This window comes from Indicator indicator, chromosome 16 (assembly GCF_027791375.1).
Source record: "Indicator indicator isolate 239-I01 chromosome 16, UM_Iind_1.1, whole genome shotgun sequence".
In the NCBI taxonomy this organism is placed as follows: Eukaryota; Metazoa; Chordata; class Aves; order Piciformes; family Indicatoridae; genus Indicator; species Indicator indicator.
The window spans coordinates 4937561-4965234 of NC_072025.1; the positions used below are offsets into that span (position 1 = coordinate 4937561).

The window sequence follows — 27674 nt, forward strand, 5'->3', positions numbered from 1 at the left end:
ATGCCGGCGGCGGGTGCGACCGGAGAGGAGGGCTCGGCGGGGGCCGGAGGGGAGGGCGCGGGGCTCGGCGGCGGGCCGGTGCGGGAGCAGGTTGGCCCCGCCACCCCTAAGCTCTGTGGGTACCTACAGAAGCTGTCAGGAAAGGGCCCCTTGCGTGGCTTCCGCAGCCGCTGGTTTGTCTTCGACTCCCGCCGCTGCTATCTCTATTATTTCAAAGGGCCGCAGGAGGCGCTGCCACTTGGGCACCTCGACATCGCCTCCGCCTGCTTCAGTTACCACCAGCCCGAGGCCGGAGCCGCGGCTGGGGACGAAGCCGCCGCCTTCGAGGTGCACAGCCCCAACGGCGCTGTCGCCGTGCTCAAGGTAGGCCTGGAATGGCTCGGCCCGGCCCCTGAACGCTGAGGCGGGCGGTGTATGTAGCTGGCTGCCTGGCGCGGCGGTGCTGGCCGTTCCCCCGCGGTCTCGGTGCCTTCCTGATGTCTGCGCTGGCGGGTCTGCTCTTCGCTGCGGTTCGTGTGGTCTTTCTAAAGCAGAAAAGGAGTATTTCGCAAACGTGGGGCAGATCGGTAATACCGGCCTATCCTGAGCCTCGGGTTCTTTTTTGTTTTCCTTCATGATTTTGTTTTTCAAGTGCTCTTCTGAAGGGGGAGAAAATGCTGTGGTGAGCACAGTCCCACTGCAGCAGGGAGGGCTTAGCTGAGGGGCTTCTGTGGAAACGTCGGGGTAAAAAAAAAGATTTCCAAGGAACTCTTCTGGGTTGCGTTTCAGTTTTGCGGTGTTTACTTAGAAAAGATGATGCATATCAGAAGTTTTCATGTAGACTGCCTTGGGAGGAAGGAAGAGGAGGAGGGAGAATTGTTTCCTGATAGTAGTAGAGGCTGCTTATCTCACTGTGTTTGCAAGGATGCAGACTTTCGTAGGACGAGAAGTAAACTTTAGGATTCTTTTACATATCTTTGTTGTCATACCTAGGAAAAAAACACAAGGAAACCGTTTCCACTCAATAAAGAAGAAGTAAGTTTTGAGTATCCATTATTTTTGATTGCTACTAAGATATATGTTTTCTACAAGGAATGTTCATGTGCATTGAGTTTTCACGTGAACTTTATTTTTCAGGAAGTTCTTTAATGCTAGAGTATAACCTATAAAGTTTTATTAGAGTAAAAGAGCAGATCTTCCTATTGAATATTGGAAAAGATCTTTTTTATGAACTGATCAGTGGAGATTTGAGCAATGATAATAAATGCTGAGATTGTAGAATATGATTGTGTAAAGCTCTCCAGTATTTTGTTTTGATGTATGTAAATGGCAAAAGAAGAGAGCTTTAACATACTTTACTGAAGAAATAAGCAAGTTAACTGGAAAACTAGTCTGATAATAATCATAAGTATAGTTGGTTAAGGAAAAGCAGTCCAATCAGCAGTTAGGCAGCCCTGTGTAAAAACTACCGATTTCATTGTATAGCCATCACCAAAGATTTTATTGCTTTCTGTGCATCTGCCTTTATAGCCTGAACGTTCATGTTGCAGAAGCTAGAACTTCAGACTTGGTGTCAACTTGGGTTTGTTGTATTTTTTTTTTTTTTGGTAGTTTAAAGTTTGATGGAATTTAATTAGTATTTAATGATTTTTTTTTTTTTTAATGAACATCTCCAGGAAAACGCATAATGAACCTTTTGTTTTGAGGATTCTTTCTGAATAGGAGGGCTTCTGTTGGGAAACGTAAATTGTGATTAAGATTATAGTGGAAAAAGAATATGCCAGGTGTATAATAATAACTTACCTGTGAAACAGTATTCTAGCAGCAGCCTCAGGTGTCTTCTGCAGTCAGGAAGACACAAATTCTACTCAACATTGGCGTGCAAGCAAAAGAACAGGGAATTTCTTTTTCATGTTTTTCTTGGGATCTTTTAGTCTGTGATGTTAGTGTTCTGCTTATACTTCTTGTATTCAGTTTTCTCTTGTATTGTCTAGGAGAGCACCTGCGTGGAAACCTGCATGTTTCCCTTAGAGGGACTAAGAAGAGGTTAAGAAAAGTCAAGGTCATTTCTGTAATTAGCAAAAAACCAAACAAACAACACCCCACAAAAACCAACCAACCAACCAAAAAAACACCACCACAACCTAACAACAGCCCCCCCCCCCCCCAAACCCAAAACCACACACAAAACCCATCCAAACAAACCAAAAACCCCACAAAAAGCCCCAAATACGTGTTACAATGATTGCCCGAAAGCAGCCAAGTGATTGTTCATAAAAATGCTCTTAAATTGTAGGTATTTTAATAAATAAGGCATTAATTAAAATCTTGTGGGATATGCAGGACCATCTGGCTTTCTGTGGCTGTGTGATTCATCAAGGGATAAGGCTTTTGCAGCTGGAATTAGTTTTCTTCTACCCGCTGTAATACTTTTTTTAAGGCTTTAAAAAATATTTTTAAACTAAATTAGTTACACATAGAATTAAGAATGAATTCAAGATAATAAATTTTAAAAAAATGCACCAAACAACCCCTGAAAATTCCCCACTCTGACTGATCCAGCTCCTGTTGAAAACAAACATGATTTAATCTGTCAAGAAGACATTACACAGAGAGCACGAGGAATCAAGTCAAATCTCATGTAGTTTTCACCCTTTAGCTCACATGCCTTGTTTTCCTCAGTTTGCTGCCTATTCAGAATTTCCACATCTTGTGATCTAGTCTTTCCCATACAGCATTATAAGCCTACAAGAGCAGTAAGAAATAAGCAATTGGAATTCCAGATTGAAATGATGGCACTGTTTAGGAATGCATTATTTCTTCATAATGCCTCATTTTTTTGTTAATGTAATGATTTCACCATCAGGATTGCTCAGTCTTTGTCATTTAATAGGAGCTGAGGGGTCTATGATATACTTGGCAGTTGTTTCTCAGTTTTATGAGGGCTGTATGATATACTTGGGAGTTGTTTCTGTTTGAGAACAATGTCAGGAAAATTACACTGTAGCCTTTATGGCACATAAGACAAATAGTTCATAGTTTAGAAATGTGGATAGCTAACCTGATACTTGTATGTTTGTAGTTTTTCTATAGATTTCCAGCAGTTAAAGTTCACTACAAAAAGTAAAGTATGTATAAAAAGTTTTTCCGTTCAAAATAAGTAATAATGCCATCACTTTATGTGAAGATGCAGAAAAAATTGTGTGCTTCATGAATTATGCACAGATTATGTCTCAGAATATTTTAATGGGAAGGACCTGATCCTGCAAATACTTGTTACAATGCAGAATGCTGGCAATATAGTCAAGTGAGTATTTGCCTGTGTTGGCACAGTGAAGTCTGTCATTCATGGAGAGAATAATTAGCATTATAAATACATATAAATGAACAAAGGGGTAATTTCTCATATATTTTTAAAGTAATATCTTGTTTGGGTAATGGCACATTCACTTGCTTGAGAAACTGACCAGTGATGTTTGACAGCTTGTGTGTCTAGTCACTTACTGCGGGTACTTCTTTGTGAGCAGTGGTGAATTGGGAGAGGAGCAGAACATAAAGTTGCAGAAAAGAAACTTTTTTTGGTTATTGGCCAAGTAGTAAACAATGTAGACACTGCAACTTCTGAAACACGGATACTTGAAAGTATTGAAGACCAGAATTAGTGAGATCAGCATTATTTAGGAGCTTTTACTGTAAATTTGTCAGTGATCTTAAAGAATGTGACAATGATTAATAATGTGGTGCCCCAAGATTAAATATAATTGCATTGGCATCTAACACCCTTAGGCCCTATCTTGGCTTAGAAGGTAGCTCAGCAGTAAAGGTGATATGTTTTCTGAGCTGATTCTTTCTGTTGGTTTTGTTGTTTGCATGTGTGGGTTTGTTTGTTTTGTTTTTTTTTTTGGTTTTGGTGGTGGTTTTTTTTTTCCTCTTTAGTGGTTGTAATGCTTTAATTAAAACTAGAACTGCCCTCCAGAAAAATCTATCTGGCTCCAGATTTACTGTTTGAAGACTGATTAATCCTAAGAAATGCAAACTTGCTGATGATGTTCCCTTTTATGAAAAAGCTTGAGGGAGAGTTCATCCATGTTCACAGAAGGATTGTGACAAGAATTTCTGAGTTTCCTCAGTTTTCAATCATTTATGTTGAAAGATACATTGGGGGTGTACATCTCTTCACTTAATGTCTTTTGTTGTTCCTGTTGCCTGTAAGTTTGCAATGGTAATTCTTTACCCGGCACCAGTTCAGATGACATTTATGGTAGTTTTTCTTTTCACAATAATGCCTCCATTAAGATGTAGCTAGCTGAGGCTTTTTCTTACTGCAGTGCTGTGCAGTTTAGCACTAAGAAGGCTTTTTTGTCAAGATCTAGTTAAGTATGCCGTGTCTTATGGTGGACAGTAGCCAAATACTCAGAGAAGTCATGAGTAATAGGGCAGGTGTGGAAGTGTTCCTTTCTTGACAGGATAAGTAAATTTAAAAGATGTTTGCAAATTTGTCTCTAGTTTCAGAGTAGGTGAAGAATGAGACTTAAAATAGTATGTGTGTGGTGGTTATTTTTTGGTGGTTTTATTTTTTTTAATGTAAATTTTAAAAAAAAGACTTCAAAGATTAATGTGGTTTAAACAAAACTCATCTTAACAGAGATTCTCAGGGTACTCTTTAAAGTAAATAATATCTGTATAAACTTAGTGAAAACTGTTCAAAGGGAGAGGAAAACTTCAAGAGAAGGAAGATTGTGTATATGAAGGGAGAAAGGCAGGCAGAGTGCAGTGCACGGAACTGAGAAATTTTTGAGAAAATGACTTAAAATAGGAGAGTGAGGAACAGCTTTACTGCCCTGTTTCACATTGAAGTACCATACTGCAAGCTGACCCGATGTGTCACAATGACAGCACTTTTCAACTGAGGATGTGTACCTGCTGCCCATCGGAGAACAAGTGCAGTTGCAAATTAAGAGTAAGAAGGAGCAACTCCAATAGAATAATTTAATGGTTTTCTAAAGACTGTTGGGGAGAGGATAGTGGGACAAATAGTGAAAAAGGCTGATTAAGTTGAACTAGGCATGGGCAGAAGTTAATTGTAGGTGTAACCTAGACTGATTCTGGTTGAATTGCCTCATTAGCTATGTTATGGTAGCAAAGGGAACCACTTAAGTGCTACATCCTGTGGTAGTGGAAGCTCTGTGAATTCTCTGTGGGTTTCTGCTGGAGCACAGTAAAACCTTGCTGTACAAGGCCTATGTGCAAGTCTATTCTAAGGGAATATGGACTCTCAGATTTACCAGAAATGAAGATGTGCCACTGGATAAAACTCCAAAGGAAATTGTTTTGTGGTACATGGAAGGGAAAGATACTTGCTCTTTGCAAAGAAGTGACTGGAGTCTGTAGGCTTAAGTCCTGCTGCTGTGGTAATTCTAAGGCTGCCAGTCAGTGATGGCTGTCTGGATTGATGTATCCCAGTGTCCAGTTCCTTGCCACTTTCTGGGAAACTTCAGACACGTCTGAACTATTTTTTTCCCCATGTCTTTTTAATAAGGGAAATGTGTTCTTCCTGTTTCCTGTGAGCAGGCAAGAATAAGTAAAAGAAACTGATTTCCATTTCAGATAAGAAATATCTTTCTTACGTATTTTTCTTGCCTGCGAACCTGCAGTGTCCTTTTGTATCACGGTTTGGTTGATTGATCTTATTTTCTGATGTGTAGGATGTACTGAGAGAAACTGGAGCAGCAGTTCTAGCAGTAACTGTGTTTTCTGATTAACTTCCTTGCATAGTGCTTCAGCGCCATTTGCTGTAGGATGTTGTGGTTGTTAAAGCCTCATGCAAGATAAAAATCTGTCTGTATGTTTGCTAAACACTAAGATGGCAGATTGCTGAGCCAGAGAGAGCACCCTGGGGAAGCAGCAGTTCTCATTGTATTGCTTATGTTCAGTCTTGCAATTAGCTGCTCTCAGGGTCAGAATATGATGTTAAATAGATATTCTGTTTGACTAGACCAAAAGCATTTTCCTATCAAAAATGAAGACAGATCTGTGTCATTTTTGTGCTTTGTGCAGCACTTACTGTACTTCCTTTGTAAGGAAGGTTTGTTGCTCTTGGTTCTTTTTCAGCTGTCCCCTGCACACTACCTTCTTCAGTTGTAAACAAATCAATAAACTATTTGAAAATAAGTTGTCTTTAAAGCATGAGCACAGTCATTTGGCCAAGTAATGAGGGCTTTTCATTGATAATGCCACCAAGTACCTGGGGAAAAGGTAGGAAAAAGGCTGGCTGAAAGGTAAGCACTCTGTGCTTCCAAGCTGAAGGATTTGGTTGAGTGTTTCTTCACAAGCACTGAACTTGTTCTTGAATGTACCACGTTACTAGTGGCAGGTGCTTGTTCTAGAGTGGTGGTTGAGGATGTGTAAAAGCAACTTCTCCAAGTGAGCCCTTGCAGTGTCAGTTACTTAATCTCTTCTTAATATCTTTAGGCTGATATTTGATGCACTTTGATATGACTCTTGCAGCTGTGATTCGTACTGAAATTTTAAGATGCGTTTGAATTCTTTCTGTCTTAGTACCTATTCACATTAGTTACACCTGAGTGTGTATGGGACCTTTTATTCATGATACAGATTTGTAGTTCTGTATTTAAATACTACTTTATATGTAAAGTATAAGATGCTGCTGCATTTCCTAATATTTGAGTGTAAAACTGGCAAAAAAAATGTTCATGTGGCTACTTGTAAAAGAAAGTGGATTTGACATGAAAGTCAGGGCTGTGTATGTGTGCACAAGGTACACCTAGTACATTGGTGGTTATTTCTTTTAAATTATAGTGGGTGTAGGTGGTGAGACCTTGCTAGTCTGGTAATTACTTAGATTGCTTTTTTTTTATTTATTGCATTTGAAATTACTGCATTCATATACCAAAGACACAAAGCGGTCACATCAGTGCTCTGGTTCTTTGTGTTGTAGGCTGCAACTCGTCAGGATATGACATACTGGCTTCAGGAACTTCAGCAGAAGAGGTGGGAGTACTGTAACAACCTTGATGCAGCAAAAAGGGACAGCCGAACTTCCCCCACACCAAGTGACTTTTCCAAAGGTCTTGTTGCCAAAGACAACTCTGGTAGGTTGAAAATGTGACTAAAATCAGCATGCCTGTTTCTGTTCCATGTCAGTTAGTCAGCCCAGGGCACAACACTGCGATAGAGAACAGTCTTAGTATTTTTTGTCACATCTCATTATCAAGTAACCACACGTAAGCTTTGCATGTGTTGATGATGCTAAAATTATTTAACATTAAATTTTGGTGTGATTTCATACCTCTTAAAAAACCCACTGATTTCTTTAAAAACGGAGTTTTAGAAAGGTCTGTGACAAGGTTTCATTAAGTGGCCAAGTATGATTTAGGTTAGGTAAGTTGTCTTTTAGTGATTACAATATCTTAAAAGCTTAGTATGTTAAGTATCTGCGATATCACCTGCAATTATTAATAAGAATAGATTTATTTTGCATTCTATATAACCATAGTCTGTTCCTGAAAAAGTATGGTGTGGTGGCTCTGTGATTTAAAATTTCTTGCCTGATGGTTTGCACTGATACTACTCAGTTGCCATAATACCTTTAGCCAAGCAAAATGTAATTTTAGACTAGTAGACTGATGTCAGAGTAATAAAATTGTATCAGTGTATTGTAGAAACTTTTTATGCATTTTTGACTATGTTGCTCAGGCATTTCTGTGGTGTTTTATTCTGGGATCGTTGCAGAAAAGAATTCTGTAATCCATAAATAAGACTAAGTAAAATCCTGTCTGTGCCAAGTTAGATGTGTTAGTAAAGCTCTCTTGGGTTTAAACAGTCTTCAAGTCAGTCACAGTTCATTAACAGATTTTATATTTTCTTGATTTCAATTTGCTTGTACTGTAAACCCAGAAATGTGAAGCTGTTTTCTTCCCCACCCTCCCGTCCTCTCCCCAAGTTCGGATGCCATGCTGCAGTGTTGTCCTGTATGACCCACTTTACTGCTTTCATTTGAGAGCAGTCTGTTTGTGGCTGCTTGCTCAACCACAGCTGGCTTCAGAGCCTGTGTTTTGGTAGAGGCTCAGCTTGGTGTTTTGGCTGCAGCGATCTTACAGCGAGTCACTGCTTCGGAAACGCCCAGCTCTCCCCCTGATCTAGCACTGGTGCCTGTCTCACCTGTCCTTAGGCTAGTGCAGAGAGTGCAACTAGCAGGAAGCATCTTTTTCTTCAGGTTAATTTTTGGCCACTGCAGCTTCCTAACATGGTTTACTGTAGGTAGGGACAGATGAATGCCAGGATTAGCCCAAGAGAATTGTTGGGAATGCAAAGTGGGATAGTTTGAGGACACCTTTCTGGCAGCAGTCTGGTTAGCAGCCTATCGAACCACGTGCTTCAAAAACATCTGTGTTGGTGTGCAGAGATCTAACAACTTGCAGGTGCTGGCACTTTTAACAGGCTCTTCCTCTGTGAAGCCTTCTCATTTCTGTCTTCAGCTTCTCATTCTCTGCTATGTAGTCTCCCTTCTTGCCTTTTCTGGTGTTTGCGTGACCCTGTGCTAAGTTAATTGAGTTCAAAAGTTAGCCAGAAAGGAAGGGTTTAATCTGCTAGATAGTTGAATGGACTGTATTTCCTGCGTAATCAGGCGACTTTCAGAGCTCATGGTGGGGAGGGAACAAGGCATAATATCTCAATGCAGGAAGGCGCAGGCAGGACTGCCCTCTTTTGGCAGCAGACTGTTGTTGAATCAGATAAACTGTAATATGTAACTTGGCCCCAAATCTCTCTTCTTGGTTTGTGCTATTTGCTCAGAGCCTAGATGTGGTGTGAAGTGAACCTGCTGTCCCTGCAGTCTGTGTAGTGCTGTTCCTTCCCTCCTGCTCTGTGGCAGACCTAGCAATTTTTTGGGCAGGGGTGGTGGTTGGGGTTTTTGGTTGATTGATTTTCTGTGTTTGTGTTTTGGTTTTTTTTTTTTAGTTGAAACTTACTATGTTATCTTTTCTCTTTAATAGACGATTAATATGAGAAAAATTTAGTTTTCTCTAACCTAGCTGAATTTTATTCAGCTCAAACAGCCGAAGTCCAAAAGTGTTTGATATGGAGTTAGTTGGTAAGGCACTGCTTCATGCACCATTTTTCAAGGTCCATTGTCTTTTGTTTGTTACTGTCACAAAATGTTCTGTCTTTCTGTATTAGTTTGGGGTTAAATTAACAAGGCGGGAATTATAAAAATATAGTTGTTTTTACTTTCCTGAAAACCCCACTCCAAAACTGTACAAAACTGTTAAAAATTATTTACAGGTTCTATTCAGTCACGAATTCTTCCAGGATGCTTACGGAAATTTTTAATACGATTTGGAGAGTTCAGAGACTGGACAAGGCTAAGCCACAAATAGCTTCACCTGCTTATAAATCAAAAGGCTGACCAATAACCCTTAGGGAGATATGAGAAGGATGGCTTTACTCAGAAAATTGGAGTAGGAACTTGGAGACGGTGCCTAGCTCGCGCTCTCTGCTGACAGGCTTCAGAAACTGCCGATTTGTAATCCAATTCGAGGCTCACGCCTTCACAGGATCGGTCCCAGGGAGAAAGGAAACGGCAGGCAGGTCCCAAGCAGGCAGACTCACGGCTTTGCTGGCAGGCTCCCAGGCAGGATCGGTCCCGGGCTGGCAGTGGCAGGCAGGTCCCATGGCTGGCAGGCTGGTCCGGGCAGAAATGGGCAAGAGCGACGAGAGATGAGCGCCCAAAATGGCAGAGCTGAAGTGAGCAGGCCTCAAAACACGGGTGAGTGGTGTAAAATTGAGAGCAGCAGAAAAAGGAGAGCCCCGACTGCTCTCTGCTCATCCTTTTTATGTGTTACTAGACAACCTGTCCAGGCCAAAATGCGAAATATCCCCCTTATCACATTGCCAAATCACAGAGGGCTTCTCCCCACACCTGTAAATACCAGTGAGGCCTTCATCCAGCAGGGATGATAAGTGCTTATTACTGTCCTCGGGGCAGGGGAAAACGATTTCACACCTTTGTCTGTCCTAGTCAGACCTCTGCTGATAGATAATGAGGGAAGATGGGGGCATTTGGAGCACCCTGCAAAGCTTTTTACTTCTGATCTTTGGTAGGGGCTAAGTAACAGTGTGATGAGTAATGTGAGGGTACAGCTTGCTTAAAGATGATCTTACTGCTAGTGCCAGGTAGTGGTCAAAACAAAGACTGAATCACCAGTGTTAAACACTCGGAGGCCTACAAGAAAGCTGGGGAGGGACTTTTTAGGATATCATGTAGTGATAGAACTAGGGGGAATGGAATAAAGCTGGAGGTGGGGAGATTCAAGCTGGACGTGAGGAAGAGGTTCTTCAGCATGAGAGTGGTGAGAGCCTGGAACGGGTTGTCCAGGGAGGTGGTTGGGGCCCCATCCCTGGAGGTGTTTAAGGCCAGGCTGGATGAGGCTGGCCAGCCTGATGTAGTGTGAGGTGTCCCTGCCTGTGGCAGGGGGGTTGGAACTGGATGAGCCTTGTGGTCTCTGATTCTATGAATCAACCCTGACTGATTCTATGATTCTATGAAACACGGTATTGTGATTTGCCAGGGTTTTTCCCTTCCTGCAGATAAATAAGTCAGAAGATGGTCTACTGTATTACTTTTGTACTTACTTTCTGAGAATGTCCTCAAACTTTTAAAATCCACTTTAGTACTGTTTGAATTACATGGAAAAGAGTCTGGAAATGACTTTTGAGCTTGTTTTTAACTCACCTGTTCAGAAAGTTTGTAGAAGGCCATAAACACTTTATTCTTCTCTATAATGTTCTTGCTATTCATAGTATATTCCATAGTCTGAATTTCCTGTTCACTCTGCCTGCTGAAGGAGGGATGAGGGAGAAAGCAAGCTATCCAGCTTATGGAATAATGGAAACACTGCAGTAACATGAATACTACAGATCCTACACGTGTGTGTTGGGTAGTGTGCAGTGTTTGATACCTAGCTAGCTCTGGTGAATACTCTTGGGTCCTCTTGGCTTTATTAGCTCTGGCTCAGGGTTAGTGTCAGTTCTTGGCAGATTCCTGTGGAACCGTTCAGAGCCTGAATGCTTGCTAGTATGTGCTTAGTGCTGGACCTGAGCTGCATGGCTGCACATCTCTGCGCCTCCTCTGCACCTTGCTGAAGCATGCAGGAGTGTTTGGCTGGGAGAATTTAGTTACAGCTATGTTCAGGTTAACCAGAGTTAGTAAACCCTTGCTGATTCAGTAGGTCTCTGGTGTGTCTGCAGTGCCCACACTAACGTTGTTGACTCTGGGAGCACCCAGGCTGCATTCGCACAGAGCTGGCTGGAGTCTGCCAAGCTCGTTGACTTGAGCAGCAGTCACTTAGGATCAGTAACTTTTAGGGTGAAGCACACCCTGAAAGCTGTGTCATAGTATTTTTGTGACATTGTTGCTGATTTATGAGTTCTGATACATCTGAGCATGTTTTGCAAAAGGATTTTGTGGATGGGTATAATTAATCCACCTTATTTTTTACGACTTTATAGTTGTTTGACCTGGATGAATCAATATTGTCTAATTAAGATTGTAAATCCCTTATGAAATAATATTTCATGAGCATCACATGAGTCCTATTATCAGAAGTATGTGACTGCAGTGAGAGCTCACTTTGCTATTTTGAAAGTTTAGTTGAACATACTGTTTTATAATGTTATGTTGCCATGTAAAATAAAACCCTATCTACATTACTAGCAGCCTTAGTAGTGTATGACATTATGTAGTCACTATTCTTATACTTACTGAAAGTTTTGCCCTTTTTCTGTTTCTCTCTACTTTTTTCTTTTTTCTTTTTTTTTTTTTTACATAGATTTCAGTATCCTAAGTCAAAATGCTTCAGCAGAGAGAGCTAGAAATATTCTAGCTGTGGAGACCTCCCCTACAGACCTGGTGGGGGAACAAGCAGCTTCACAACCTGCACCAGTCCAACCGAGTGCCATCAATTTCTCTCTTAAACAATGGAGTACAGAAATCAAGTAAGTTGTGAGCAGGAGAGAAAGTTATCATGAGATTATTAGTTTCTAGAAGAGACTGTCTCCTTGTGAAGGACCTGTGGATGTGGTAGGTGGAGCTTTTTGGAAGAACTGGGAGTGTTGGGATGGATCATTACAGTGGATAGTATCTCTTCAAGTAAACTGTTTCTTTGTTCTACTTTCTTGTTCAAAGGGCAAGGTGTCAATTATGTTCTCAGCTAATTCTGTCTTTTATCCTTCCTTGTCTAATGGAACTGCTAATTGCTAACATTGGAGCAATCATAGTATTTTGTGCTTGTGAAGTATTTTTCAGTGGTGAATATCAATATAAATCATTCTGGTTTTCTAAGAAAAAAAAAATAAAAGCACATGGCAGAGATTTGAAATTGGCGTAGTTTGAATTCTGTATCAGAGCCCTTCTGAGGAACAGCAAAACCACATCTTATCCCCTCATTCTTAATGAGTTTACTCTTTAGTATTAATTGCTTTAAGGAAAGCAGTCCTACTGGTTTTCAGATCTCTTGTTACAGTTTCTCAGTTTCTTTCTAAATGTTTTTACGCTTTGCCCACATCGATGGATCTTCTGCTGAAAGGGTATTGCAGCCCACAGTGCAGAGCTGTAGCTTATGATGTGTTTGACAGAAGCTGTTGCTATAATAATTGCATTTGCATTCTAGGTTGTAGTGGTAAAGTAATTGGGGAAAAAGGGAGGAATATGTCTTTGAGTTAAACTGTGTGTATTTCACAGAATCATAGAATGGTTTGGGTTGGAAGGGATGTCTGAAGATCATCTAGTCCAACCCCCTCTGCAGTAAGCAGGAGCATCCTCAACTAGATCAGACTGCCCAGAGCCCTGTCAGGTACCACTTGGAATATCTCTAGGGATAGGGCCCCAACCACCTCCCTGGTCAACCTGTTCCAGTGTTCTATCACCCTCATAGTAAAGAAGCTGTTCCTAATACCCAATCTAAATTTGCTCTTCTCTAGTTTGAAACCATTGCCCTTTGTCCTGTCGCTGCAGGCTTTTGTAAACAGCTGCCTGCAAACAGTTGTTTACAATAACTAAAGTTGAAATGTGCTTTTCTACCTTTTAAAATTTATTTTCAAGTACTAATTGACACATAGATCTTTAGGTCTGAATTCTTTCATCTTTATGCTGTCAGCTACTTGTATCTCTTATTTATGCAGACTGTAGACTTGGAAACTTACTGAATTATAGTAACCTTAAGTTCCATAATCATATAATAAACCTCAAACATCTAAAAATACAGAATGATTAGATCATATGATCAGATTGTGCATAGTCTGCCCAGTTGTACTTGTCATACTGTGCTTAGGAGAATAAATACTGTGTTTTAAGTTCTACTACCTACTTTTAATCTAATAGAAAACAATGAAGCAGTGGTGCTTCTGTGCCGTTAACAATCCTATGCAAAAGCTTTGAAAAATTCATCATCAATTATCATTATTCATGGGCCTAACAGCAGTTTTGGGAGCCGACTAGAAGTCATTTGGTTTTCTTGTTCTTTGAGATCTTTCAAGCTTTAAAAGGTGCTGTTCAGACAGGCTTTAAATACTGAAGTTGACCAAGAGTAGAACAGGCAGTTGTGTGGAGTTGCATGGTGGTGGGAGGTCAACCACTATTGTGAGAATACTTTTAGAGATCCCAGGTGACACAAAGTAATGTTGAGTGCATTAGAAAACATGTCAGCCATCACCCAATTTCATCTATTTTATTTCAGTGGAAGGCTTGAATGATAAAGTGAGGCTTCTTGGCCTGAACAGAAATTGTGGATTCTTTGTTGAATAAGATTAAATGTGTAGCATAATTCAGTCTTTGCCAGGTTTGCAAATTGATAGTCTGAATAGTTTTGATAATGGCCTTTAGAATTATTTTAAAATTGTACTTGATTATTTATAAGTTTTCCAGACCATAGGAACTTTGCATTACATAATAAGTAGACTGGAGTTCATGTTGCTCAGATGTTAAATCTCTTGTGAAGCTGAAAGACTGGATTGGATCGTGAAGTGATCTTTAAGATGTCTAATATTGGTTACTTTCTGCTTAAGGTTTGAAGAGTACGAAGAGTGAATGTGGCTGACTGAAGGCATCTTTGTTTGCCCTCGTCTTATACAGACTATGCATAAAACACTGAGATACTAAATATATTTCCAACTTTATACCTAAAATACTAAACTGATTCATATGGATTGATGTGTAATCTCTCTGTCTAGTTGGGTGAAAGCTTTATAATACTAAACTACATCGATACTCGTGGACATAAGTGTTGACTTAATTGTTTCTGATTGCATGATGGTTGTTGGGGAAGCTGGGTAGGGTAGCCTCATCTTGCTTGTGAAATGTATTGTTCTTCCATAGAATTATCTGGCTGGAATTTAGAGGTTGCCTCTGAAATGTTCTTGCAGATAATTGGAATCATTCCACCTTAGGAAAGAAAACATTTAAGGAGTCTGTCATCAGCAATTCAGCTGCCACAGGTTTCTTGGGTGATCCTGTTTGACATTAATCCAGAATATGAAGCTGTAACATACATGCCTTGTGACTGCATGATGTTCTGTTTGATGCTTGCTAGAATAGCACAGAAGACTGTAGTGGTCTCCTAGATATTAACATACTGTTAAACGGAGAGAATTCTTCTGGTTTTGAGTCATAGTGCTGTTGATAGCAGATGCTGTTTGGTTGCGCTTTCTGTTTTTTTTGGGGGGGGGGGTTGAGCTTTTATTTGGTATTAGGTTTGTCTGATTTTTAGCTTATTTTTAGTTTGCACTGTTTCAGCTGCAGTGGTTGTCTTGAAAACCCCTTTAATAAAAAGAATGCCAAGTGGAGAAACCTTTGTGACAGGAAGCTTCTGTCTTTTTCTCAGAAATTCAATGTCCTCTCTAAGGAAAGGAAATAATGAAAACCGCAAGAGTATCTTTTATACCACCGAAGAGTGGGAATTGCTGGATCCAACCCCAAAAGACTTGGAGGACTCGATGGCCCTGGAAGAAAAGAGGAAACACCTAGCAGAAGGAAGTAAAGGTAGAAGGGAAATGAGGCATGTTTAACACTGTTGTGTTGGGCTGTTTAAATGCCGCTTAAAGCCTGATTTAAATGAGCATATTTTTAAAAGGAAATCTGAATGCTTTCAAATGTCTTTTTACTAAGTGAACTGACCTAGAAGAAGTTGTTTTATGCAGGACTGACTAGTTCAGCTTTTCCATTCGAATTTGGCCGCATTCCACACAAAACAAGGCGCCCATTAAAAGACATGATTGGATCGAGCAAAAGCCGGAACAGCAGCGACTCTTCTCCAACTGAGTGGTATGCTGGTAATGGCAACAAACTAGTCTCTGAGCTGCAACTGAAGTATCAAAGCCAGCAAGAGGAGTTGGAAAAGCTAAAGAAAGATCTTTTGAGCCAAAAGGTAATTAAGCCTTCAGGCAAAGTGTACAAAGGCAAATGGATCTGGCAGGTGGTTGTGAGTTTAGGCTTTCTGGCTGCCTAACTGCGTTGAGCTGCTTAGTTGTCATAGAAAAATGGTGCTAAATGACCCTTGTTTATAAAAAGATTTAAAGCAAGAAGGATAAAGTTTTACAGCTGTTGAAGATTAGCTCCCTGAGCAAAACTTCCATTTGTACAGTGTTCACTGACTTGATTTATAAATCTTACTCTCTGAAGCCAACTTGATCAGTGTCTGCTGTTAGGATCCTGATTGATTATCACAGCTTCTTTCACCGTTAGTGCCTGTACATAGTACCTGTAATTACTGAGGAACTTCTGAAGTCCTTTTTTTCTTGGTTTTGTGTTGGGGGGGGAGGGGCGTTCAGTGGGTTTTTGTTTGGTTTTCATTTGGTTTTGTTGGTTTTTGTTTTTCCCCTCCTTCTACCATTTCTGCCTGCTGGTGAGAGGTCAGTTAGTTATCTTTCCCTTCTTCATTCTGTAATGTTATTTTTTGGACTGAAGTCCTCCTCCTTTGTATCTTAAATTTATAGAATAGTGCAAATGGTGAGTGTTCTTACAACAGGGCTTCTTAGAAGTAAATCTTTTCTAATTTGCAAGTAGCTGCTGGGACAGAATTGCCAACTACTCTTCTCAAACCTGTTACAGCCTTTCTAGGCAGGATCCTTAGCTCAGTGAAAGATACTTAAGCCATTGGCATAGGCCTGTCAGTACTGTAAGGTGTTGGCCTGCTATAAATCACATCATATGTTTCTTTTTTTTTCATTCAAACACCACCATGAAGTCTTTTATAAACTCATGATTCAGATGCAAAGCCCATTGCAAAGATTTCTTTTGCTTGGTATTAGATTTGTAAGTTATAAACCTTAGAAACTTAAAACTTCATTACGGTCTTCTTGTTGTTGTTTTTTATTAGTATTATTTTTATTTCTCAGGAACTTGTGCGACTTCTGCAGCAAACAGTCCGATCTTCCCAATATGATAAATACTTCACAAGCCGTCTTTGTGAGGGGGTTCCCAAAGATAAATTAGAGCTGTTGCACCAAAAAGATGACCAGATACTGGGTCTCAACAACCAACTTGAAAAGTTAAATCTGGAAAAAGATAGTCTCCAGCAGGAAGTTAAGAACCTGAAATGTAAAGTTGGAGAACTCAATGAGCGGCTGGGTATGTTGATGGAAACTATTCAAGCTAAAGATGAAGTGATCATGAAACTCTCTCGTCAACTCAGTGAATGTGAGGACGTTACCTCCTCTCAAAGTGGAGCAGTAAATTCTTCCATGGCCACCTGTACTAATAAGGAACTGCAGGAGCTGGACAGGCTAAAAGTAAGAGCAGTGCCCCTGTCTAATGGATAGGGGAATCTCTACTCCCTATAAGAACTTATTTTCTAGTCTGCTATACTGTTTGAGGAGATCACTATAGCATTTCTCCAAGATCCTCATCAGCTGAGGCTTTCTCTGCTTGGAATCTACACTTTAAGCTGTTATGTGACAATTTAAATAGGACTTTGGTACTTGGGGCTGGTGTGTACATATATAGTGCAGTGCCCCATAATTTATGTAATTCAGTTGATGTGGAGAAGGAGTGGTGTGAGAAATAATGATCAGGAAAATAAAAGCATGGAGGAAAGTAACCAGAAAAGCTTTTTTTTTTTTTTTTTTTTAAACTGCCAAAAGTGAGGAAACAAAGAGCATGTGCAGTGGCAAAGGCTAACTCCAAGGAGAAAAAAGGAGAAGTACAAGGAACCATTTTACTAATGCTGCTCCAGGTGTTATCAATGGTTTTCTTTTTCTCTAACCTACCTCAGTGTATGTGTCAAAAGCTCTTAATGGAGCTACTGAAGTTCTCCACTTCACTCTAAACATGCTTTGTTGTCTTTGGGTAAATGTTGTATTTTAAGGGATTTGGAATTACAACGTAGTCATGTAAAATATGTATAAGCTTCCATAGTTCTCTATATCAGAGACTGGGAAGTTTTAGAAAATATAATTGAAACGAGCAATCAGTGGCCTTGGCAGAAAGCTTGTAGGTGTTGTGGAGTGTTGTAATTATTGGGAGGGTACCAACATGTCCTCATCCCACAGTCTCAGGTTTTAGAGTTAATATTTGTGGCCTGGATCTGAGTGGACTACACAAGGAAGGTAATTGCTGAGGATGTATGTATTTGTATGGAGGCAGACATCAAACTGTACTTTAAATGAGGACTGGTGAGGGTAACCAAATCTCAAGGGCCATTTGTCCCTCCTTCTTATATTGCTTGTTGTGTGCTTTGCTTTTGGCTGATGTGCAGCACCATGGCCCTCCCTGGTGTGTTCAGCATGTACCTTTCTATTCTCCTCCCCACTGCTGCAGCCTTGCAGAGCTGGGACTGCCTTCTACTGGGTATGTAGTGCTGGAAGGGATGCAAGTGTGAGGCACAGCACTGCACTGTCTACCTCTGTGGTTGTCTTTGGCGTTTGCATTCGACTTACATGAATATTAAAAATAATACTTCATTTGATCCTGTTTGGGTTTGTTGTTTTGGGTTTTTTTTGACGATAAGTCTTATTAGTAGTTGCTTGTGCTGTATTCTAAGGTATTTTTGTAAGATATTTTAATTACAAATCCAGTTTGCTTTTCATTCAACAGGACAATCTTCAAGGTTATAAGACCCAGAACAAATTTTTAAATAAGGAGATTTTGGAACTTGCTGCTTTACGAAGAAATGCAGAAGCAAGAGAAAGAGAATGGCAGGCAAAGGTCAGACTAACACAGCATCTTGTTTTCGCAATGTTTGAAGCAGTTTTCAAAAATTCACTGTAAATCTACACATGGAATAAAAAAGTGGACCAGAAATGTAATAGTTAAATGTAGTAAAGGAAAAAAAAAAGGCCAAACCCAGTCCTTGCAGACTAATCTTTCTGAAAGATTTCTTGGAAGAAGTAATGGACTTGAAAATCATGTTAAGCAGTGGAACTTTCATAACATACACACATGTATGCTTCTGAAAATATTGTTTCTTCAGAATTAAGGGTGTAATAATTTTCTCAAAGTATATAAAGGATAGAATGTGTAAGGATTTGATATGTCACTGAGCAGAGCTTTCTTCTGAGCATGAGGGATGACTATTGTGTGGTGAATGCAACTTGGGAAGCGTGTTTCTGTTTAGATGGATTTGGATGTAGAGAAGTTGTAGGTAACTGATGATTTCAGTTGCCTGGGGCTAGGGAAAGTGCACACAGACTCTAGCTGAGGCAAGATAGCTGTAGCTGTGGTTTGGTAGGGTTTGCTCTGTGTTTTGGAAATGATGCCCACAGCAGCCAGGTCTGAGTGCTTTATTTTTGGCACAGAAGTGTGTGTTTACAATTTCTACATGGTATTGCTGAACTCCTGTTTTCAGAATGCTATTTAAGTTCTTTTTGTTCAAACGTGCATTGACTGAAGCTGTTGATTGAAGAGCACAAAGTGGTTGAGTTGTGCTTCATATGATAATTAAAGTTTGCTCAGATTTTCTGCACAGAGAACACGTTAGAAAATCTCTGATGATTTACTACTCCGCCTTCAAAGCCTTGCTGTAAAAAGCCACAAGTATCTGAGCTTTCTTTCCTATATAGAATTTTACAGTAATGTAATTAAATGGATGTGTAGTTTTTATTTTCCACATATAAGGGTTGCTTTATGTTCTCTGGTACTACAAAAGAAGAGAAAGTACAGCTAACTGTTCCTGTCTTACAAGTTTTTAAGCCACATAAATTAATACTAAACCAGATTTTTAAAGAACTGTAGTACAAGGTAAGTTTCTGAAGACTTAATGTATTGTTTTCTGCAGTATACAAGCTTGGAAGCCAAACTCTGTCAGATAGAAAGTAAATACTTGATCCTACTGCAAGAAATGAAAGCTCCTGTTTGTTCAGAGGAACAGAGTCCTGCTCGTGAGGTCATCACGCAGTTACTGGAAGATGCCTTGAAAGCAGAAACTAGCGAACAACCAGAACAGGCCTTTTTCAAACCACACCTGGTCAGGTAATTTGGTCCTATTAGAGTAGGTCAATGGGCCCAGTTCCAATACTGGAAACCAGGCAATGGTGTGTATATACCCTTATAGGGTAGCAGTATTGTCGTGAAATCCTGTTGGCTGTATAAATACATTTCTTGTTTCACTTGAGATACAGTCTCAAGCTGCGCCAGGGGAAGTTGAGGCTCGAGGTGAGGAGTAAGTTCTTCACAGAAAGAGTGATCTGCCATTGGAACGTGCTGTCCAGGGAGGTGGTGGAGTCACTGTCCCTGGAGGTGTTCAAAAAAGGATTGGACATGGTACTTGAAGCCATGGTTTAATTAGCCATGAGGTGCTGGGTGATAGGTTGGACTTGATGATCTCTGAGGTCTTTTCCAACCTTTATGATTCTATGAAAATTTACCCTCTAATGTTGCCAGATAGCTGCTGAATGTGAGCACTACTGAATACATGGATTTGTATTTGAACTTGACTGTGCTCGTAAGTTGCTTAATCTGTGTTACAAAATATTTCAGGATATGAAGTCCTTTGTATGTGGAATTAGAAAAACAATTACTAAATGAAAGATATACTTTAGAACAATGTTTAACAGTTGTTAAAACTTGAAAACTATGGAGAGTGGCTTGAGAGATACTTGAAGTAATTTTAGGATGAGAACAGGATGAGTTACAGGGCTACTGAACTAATTTTTAAACGCCTTTTTTTCTTTTTTCCCCTCCATTTCAGTGAATATGATATATATGGTTTTCAGACAGTCCCAGAGGATGATGATGAGGAGAAACTAGTAGCAAAATCACGAGCTTTGGACCTGAAGTCGCTTTCTCTTAGTGAAAATCGAGAGATCTCCACAGGAGTAAAATGGGAAAACTATCTTGCAAGCACAATGAATAGAGAGATGATTCGCTGTGTAGAACTGAAGAATCTTATACGATCTGGAATTCCACATGAACATCGTTCCAAGATATGGAAATGGTGTGTCAATCTCCATGTTAAAAAATTCAAGGACAGCACTGTTCCTGGGTACTTCCAAACCTTGCTTCAAAATGCTCTGGAGAAACAAAATCCTGCATCTAAACAAATTGAGTTGGATCTCTTGAGGACTTTGCCAAACAATAAACATTATTCCTCCCCAACATCTGAAGGGATCCAGAAGCTGCGAAACGTGCTGCTGGCGTTTTCCTGGAGAAATCCCGATATAGGGTATTGCCAAGGGCTCAATAGGTAAGGTTTTGAAACCTGGAGTTACAGCTATGCAGTGAAATGCTTAATGAGCCTTTCAAATCACATGTATAGCAACATGCTTTTGGGCAGCTATTGGCCTTACGGGTTGTATGTTCATAATGTTTTAATAAGCAAGTAAGTACAACTTAAACAAAAAAACAAATATAGATGTGAAACCAGAAGACCTGGATCATGAAACTTGGAAAATCAGCTTGGCAAAAGGACTGGAACTGAAATTAACTTGCATGAGAAATGGGCAACTGAAATGTTGTTGTATATTGCCCTCATGTTAGTTGTAGGGTATCTTTTTGGTTTTGTGTGCAAAAATGTTAGCTTTTTTGTAAAGGCCACAGATTTGAACATTTCTCTCCATCTTCTGTCAGAATGTCTAATCAATTTAAGGATGATTCTCATGTTACAGTGCTAAGAAAAATTTGAAGTCATTTGCCAAAGCAGTTTGGCACTGTGAGATCTGTAGTGGTATTTGAAGCAGGTGTGTTAATCTAACATACTTCTCAAACCCATGATCATGCAGAAGTTGGTATCTATAGTATTGTAACTTATGTACTAGAACAGAGTAAAGAGCTTTTGAACTAATGCACCTTTATTATTTGAAACTGCACCGAGGAAGTAGTACAATAGAGGCAGTGATAATGTAGCAGAGAGAGCGAGGTGGTAGCAGTAGTAGAGGTAGTGAATAACATTGTAAGAACTTCTCTGAGTATTCATCACCAGCAGTTACATCTTGTAGGTAAAGAATACATTTGTACTATTAATATTGTTGCTGGTACATCAGAAAATGTGTGAAGAGCACAGCTGTTGCAGACTTGGAGCAATGTCTGTGGTGACTAGGTGTTAGAAATGCTTTTGCTAAATTTGAACTTCCTGTGCAGCAGCATTTTCTCCTGGGTATTTTTGTTTTTTACTGTAAATAATTCTGCATTTTGGTATACTTGCAGAAGTTAAAAGCATATTAGCAATTTATTCCATGCTTTAGTCATCTACAGCTTTTAAATTGTGGTCACCTTATTCAGTAAGGTGAGTAGTTTGTGTTGTTACACCCCCAAGTAAACCAGGTTTACTTGGAGAAATACAGTGAATGTAATTTTTCATATTCAAATAGCTATCAGTAACAGGAAGTTACCTGTTCTATTTCTCTTCCATAATACTCACTGAAAACGGGAAAACCAGGAATACTGCTGGTGCCTGTTTTGGTTTGGTGTGGGGTTTTTTTTTTTTTTTTTTTACCACTTTAAGAAGTTCTTAGAACAAGTTTAGTCTTTGAAAAAAAAAATCAAGGACTTTCCTTTAAAACAATGGTAGATGAAGACAAAAGTGTTATTTTACTTTATACTCAGTAAGGTAAAGAACTTGTTAGAAAGGTTTTTACTAAACTTAAACCAAATGTCTAAACTTAAAGTTCTCCACTTCAATAAGGAAAGACAAAAGTCTGGGAGTCAGAGTAGTATATTTAGGACTTGGAAGCTCTCAATTATTTTACCTTAATTCCTGGAAAAATGGCTTCTAGCAAAACACTTCGCTTTTGCCTTTAAATGTTTTACTGAACTCAATAAAAATACTTGGCATGGCTCAGAAGACAGCTCACTGTCCCATCTTAATTAACAATTTTGCTGTTCAGTGCTCTCCTGTTAATTTGTCTCTGCTGAACAGAAACAAAGGCTTTACTGTACTTGTTCTAAATCCATTTTGTGATGCTATAATAATATTTTTCTCCCAATAAACCCTTTTTTCAGATTGGTAGCCATTGCACTTCTGTATTTGGAACAGGAAGATGCATTTTGGTGTCTAGTAACAATAGTTGAAGTTTTCATGCCTCGTGATTATTATACTAAGACACTGCTAGGATCTCAGGTATGTACTCTGCTAAAATAAAGGCTGTTCCTGTAAACTGCAACCTTTCTTGAAAAAATTTCGCTTAAAGCTGGCTGATAGGCCTTTCTGGGGGATGTGTTGAGTTGACAGATGTGAGTTCCAGGCACCAGGGCCCTTGTCTGGACAAGAACTGCCAACACTGAAGTAACAGTTCAGTGACTTGCTTGGAGCTCTGGTTGTTAACTCCTTCTGAACTACATATATGGTGTGGCTTTTCTCTGCTTCCAAGTGAGGCTGTGGTATGTGCTGCCTCCTCCCTTCAAGTCTTTCCCCAGCTTGTTCACTGCTCTGGTGCTCCTGCAGTAGGAACACAGTGTCTGCAAGTATCTATAAGGCTGTGGTGACTTGAGAAGCAAAAGATTTCCTGCGTTAGCTCTTCAAGAGCTTGCACTTACAGATTAACAGCCCTGCTTTGAATATGTGTTGTAAAATCAGGAGCAATAATGCCATATTTGTTATCTCTTCAGGTTGATCAGCGAGTATTCAAGGATTTAATGAGTGAGAAGCTTCCACGACTGCATGCTCATTTTGAGCAATACAAAGTTGACTACACGCTCATAACTTTCAACTGGTTCCTTGTTGTATTTGTGGACAGTGTGGTTAGCGACATCCTTTTCAAAATCTGGGACTCCTTCTTGTATGAGGGACCAAAGGTGAGCTGAATGAGATAAGTTGCTGGGTTTTTTTCCAAAGGGAGGAAAGGTGCATAAACCAGTCAAAACATTTTCCATGTTATCTGTGTTCTTCAAGTTATAAGCTTGAATTACATGGAAGAATTCTAAATGTTAAACGTTTTCCTTTCAGCACCCACCTATATTTTACCTTTGAAAAATAAAGCTACAGGCAGTGGTGTTTATGCCTACATGCAGCTGTCAATCAGTTTTAAGTAATATATCATAATAAGAGCTACTTATAAAGAAGAAAGCTTAAGTGAAGGAGGCAGCAATTAGAAATATTGGAAAGACGTAAAAATTAGTTGCAACCAAGTAGTAATGTTTAACTTGCCTCTGCAGCAAGTAACTTTTATTTCTGCAGATAGTTGAAGTACAAAATGTAAGCAATGACTATCTGGGCTGCACTCTCATAAATTAAAGGGTGGGGGTGAAATTTTTCTGTGTTTCATACTTGTTGAACTGCAGTGAAATTAAATCCATGCAGTAAAAAAACCTGTTGGGCTCAAACACAATACTACTAAAGCAGAAGTAGGGAATTGGAGAGAATGGGGGAGTTAAGATGTGTTTTTTTGATTTCCTGTTGGTATCATCTGAGTATTCTAACATGCTGCCGTATTTTGCTTGTGTGTTCATTCAGATCAGTTTTAAGCATTATGGTATTTGTGAAGGCAGCCAATATTGTATTCTGGGTAGAAGTGCAGAACACCTTGTCTTCGTTAGAGGCCAAAAGAGAAGTTTTTTGGAAGTAGAGCAGTGAGTAGTAGGGAAGGGGAGGTAGAGGGCCATGTGATGAAGTAGCTCAGGTGCAGCCTGTAGGAAGAGTAGCACTTCTGAGTTCATAAGACATAGTAGTGAGAAGCAATGCATTCTGCTCCTGCTAAGAACTAAACTTTGTATGTAATTTTATTAGGTAATATTCCGATTTGCCCTCGCACTTTTTAAATATAAAGAAGAGGAAATCTTGAAACTGCAGGATTCAATGTCTATTTTCAAGTACCTTCGATACTTTACACGCACCATACTTGATGCCAGGTGGGTACCTCCAACTTACATGTAATTGAAAGACTGGTAGTGGGTCATGGAAGAAGTATGTCATGTTTATTTTGCTTAATTTTTATCTAGATCTTAATGTAGATATGAGGCAGCAAGGTGAAACCAACTACTAAGATTTCTCATTGATAGTTTCATCTAGCAGAGGCAAACCCATAAGTGATGAATGCATACGTTTAAACTTTTAGGTCTGATAGAGATTACTTTGCCAAGTTGGTTGTGTTTAGCAGTTGTGACATGGTAGCAACGCTTCATTTACCTCTGCACTGCAGATACAGCTTATGTTGTGAAATGTTTTACCATAAATAAAAACTCATCCTGGCTCAAGCGTTGAAAACGTGAGCTATCACCTGCTAGATTTCAATCTCTTTTGCATCATTAGTGCCTAGGTAATGTCATGTAACTCCATCTGATTTTAAGATATTCACTGAAGCGGAATTAATCCACATGAGATAATCTGCTGTTTTTTAGTCTTTCACAGGAGTTACAATATGTAAATTCAAGTTTAATGTTTTCAGGTTCCTAGTTTCAAGACTGTGGAGCAGCATATTAATCTTGAAAAGTCATGTTGGGATTTGCTTTAAGTCTGAAAATATTTTGCACAGATACTGAAACTCACTGATTCTGAGTTTAGTACAACTGGAATCTGAGGTGTTTCTTTTTACTGTAATAAATTTGATATTAATTTAGGTGTGTCTTTTGGCTCCTGCTGCAAAAGCTGTTTATTGTTTTTATTTTCTATGTTTCTATTTTGACTAGAGAGAAGTTAAAACTGACTGTGTTTTTAAAAAGAATTGAGAGACTGATGCAGGGGGAATGCTTTGCAATAGATTAAATGGTAAAAATTCTTGTAGCAGATGTTGCTTCCTCTGCTGAAACCTCTCCAAAAACTCTGGAAGAGGAATTACGTGGTGCTTTGTGTTTTGGCACTCCCCACTTTGATTTGAAAAATGCTGGGCAGTTGTTGTTCGCAACTGCTTGTTACCAAAATAAATGCTGACTCTGATTCTAAATCTGGGATGACAGATAACTATGTACTTGATGTTTGGGAGATGGTGCACACTTTTTTTTTTAATAGCAAACAATAAATAAAACAAACTTGTGGGTATTTTATAATCAGCAAGTGGGCTTTTTAATAGTTTATAATTAAATGTATTATTGTAGTACCAGTAGCACCACAACAATATCACTGGATGCTAAAGAGTGAAAATAAAAGGGGGAGATGAAGGAGGAAAATAAATTAGATCTTTTTCTTCTTACCTAATTTGAACAAAATTTTTGTATTTAATTGGAGCTTCAGAATTTGGGTTTTCCTGTCCTTTGCCAATTATATAACAGAAATTATGTCTTGGCTGCCCTGTCTAAACTTCCTGGTGCTGAAATAAACTATTTAAGAAATTTCTAATATTGCTGAAAGATCTCATTTTGGTGTTAATAAAATGAGCTAATTAGGATACCTTTGGCAGGTAGTGAGTTCAGTCGAAGACAGAATTAAGTGCTTAAAGGTATTTACAATACAAATATTCTCTGCTGGTTAGTAAACCTGTTTTCCTTGGGGTTTAGGCATGGAAGTTTAAAGTCATGGTGTAGTGCCACCTAGGGGACATAAGTTTGCCTGCTGGAACTGATAGAGCTTGATTCAAACCACCTGGTTTTGTATTCTGCCGTTTTTGTACAGGTTTTACAGCATCAGAAGTTAAACAATACAGAAGCATGTAGAATAATGTCTTTCCTGATGTGGACAGAAAATCATCTTGTTGTAAAGGAAAAATTCCAGAAGATTATTTTTATAGAATTCATTAGAGAGATGTCCTGAATGTGTTAGAAAGTTGTTTTGCACAGAATTTCTAAGTTTAAGCTCTCTGGTGGAGAAAAGTCTCTGCAGGCATGCGTAATTATACTGTAGGTTACAGAGTGTCACAGTGAGATGTTTTTCTACAGATGGAAGTTGTGTTCCATGTCATGCTGTGCACAGATAGAGAGCTATTGGAATATGTTCTGTTTATAAATAGCAGGAAATAGTTCTTGGTAACTCAAATATGCAAACATAGGGAGAGTTTAGTCTGAAATAAACAGTCCAAGTGAATTTTCTTAATAGTTATTCTGCCTTACTTATCGGATGAGCGTAAGTTAAATTCCAGTTCCCATTAGTAAATAATGAGTGGTGGTGTGTGGTTTGGGTGGGGGTTATTGTTTTGGGGTTTTTTTGGTTGTTTTGGGTTGGTTTGGTTGTTTTGTTGGATTTTTCTGTACACATCAACAACGTAACGACACAGTTAACTCTGTCTTTGGACTGGTTAGGCAGAGCAGTGAGTAGTTTTGCTGTGGCTGAATGACACTGTGATGCAGCATGACCCTGGAGTGGTGATGGATGCTCTTGTGGTGCTTTGCTATGTGATCTGATAAGCTCAGAGATCCCCGTGCTCCAGCCAGCAGAATCACAGAGCTTTCTCACTGTATCATGAAGTTTGGCTTGTACAAGTTTTGTATTATCCTTGTCTGTATTTGTATTATCCCAGGCTTTACCTGATATCTTACACCACTTCATTACCTTTGACAACTTCTGCTGAGTGTCCTGGGATTGAAAAAGTTTCAGTGAGTGGTAGGGAGGAAGTTACCCAGTCTGTAATTGGGTAACTGGATATATGATTATTCAGTCTGGCCAACAAAGCTCTAATCAGCCAAGCTTACATCTTCTATTCAGTGTTGTCAAGACTGTAGGCTCGCTGATGGCTTTGTGAACCGTTGAACATTTTATAAGACTTTGTCATTTGAAATTACTCTAAAACTGGAATGCTCTACAGAATTTTCTTGCAGTGCCATCTGAGACCTGTCAGGTATGTGAAGGAGACCAGTGATATGAACCATATCCTAAATATTTTATGGATGAAGTCCAAAACTGATTTTAAAAAATTATCAAATGGAAAATATTGTCTTTTAACTTTGTGTGATCCTGTAGGAAATTGACTGCTATTGCTTTTGGAGACCTGAATCCCTTTCCATTACGTCAGATCAGGAACCGTAGGACCTATCATCTGGAGAAAGTACGTCTTGAACTAACTGAACTAGAAGCCATTCGTGAGGATTTCCTACGTGAACGAGACACCTGTGTAGAAAAGAGAGACCTTATTAGTGATGATGAGGAGGATAGTTGAAAATACTCAACAAAAACTTCTCTTTGGGATTGTGACCAAAGTGAGTTAACCTGCAAAACACCTTATAAATCCTGTCAAACAGAATGTAAACTAGTTGCTTTTGGAAATATGCAGGACAGATTTCCCAACCCCAGCACTCTCAGAAACACTGTTTTGTATGGAGGCCAAACACTGTTTACATTTATGTTAATAGAATTGAATGTAGAGCACTTAACATCAGTCTCAGTTTT

The 27674-nt window shown here is 39.4% G+C and overlaps 1 protein-coding gene across 1 annotated transcript; it reads left to right on the top strand.

The window, feature by feature from the left end:
• TBC1D2B (TBC1 domain family member 2B) lies at positions 1-27444 on the top strand. Its single transcript, XM_054387942.1, has 13 exons — positions 1-363; positions 6938-7091; positions 11829-11994; positions 14877-15034; positions 15193-15419; positions 16390-16782; positions 18086-18196; positions 19266-19459; positions 20178-20672; positions 22427-22544; positions 23033-23218; positions 24150-24271; positions 27249-27444. The coding sequence occupies exons 1-13, from the start codon at positions 1-3 to the stop codon at positions 27442-27444; spliced, it is 2883 nt and encodes a 960-aa protein (XP_054243917.1).
• Positions 27445-27674: the final 230 nt, after the last annotated feature.

What these genes read in the sequence shown, in the direction of transcription:
- TBC1D2B (XM_054387942.1), top strand. Translation starts at nt 1, where the DNA reads ATGCCGGCGGCGGGTGCGACCGGAGAGGAGGGCTCGGCGGGGGCCGGA. An exon ending in TGTTGCCAAAGACAACTCTG is followed by an intron (nt 7,092 to 11,828) that starts GTAGGTTGAAAA and finishes TTTTTTACATAG; the next exon opens with ATTTCAGTATCCTAAGTCAA. An exon ending in AGACACTGCTAGGATCTCAG is followed by an intron (nt 22,545 to 23,032) that starts GTATGTACTCTG and finishes TTATCTCTTCAG; the next exon opens with GTTGATCAGCGAGTATTCAA.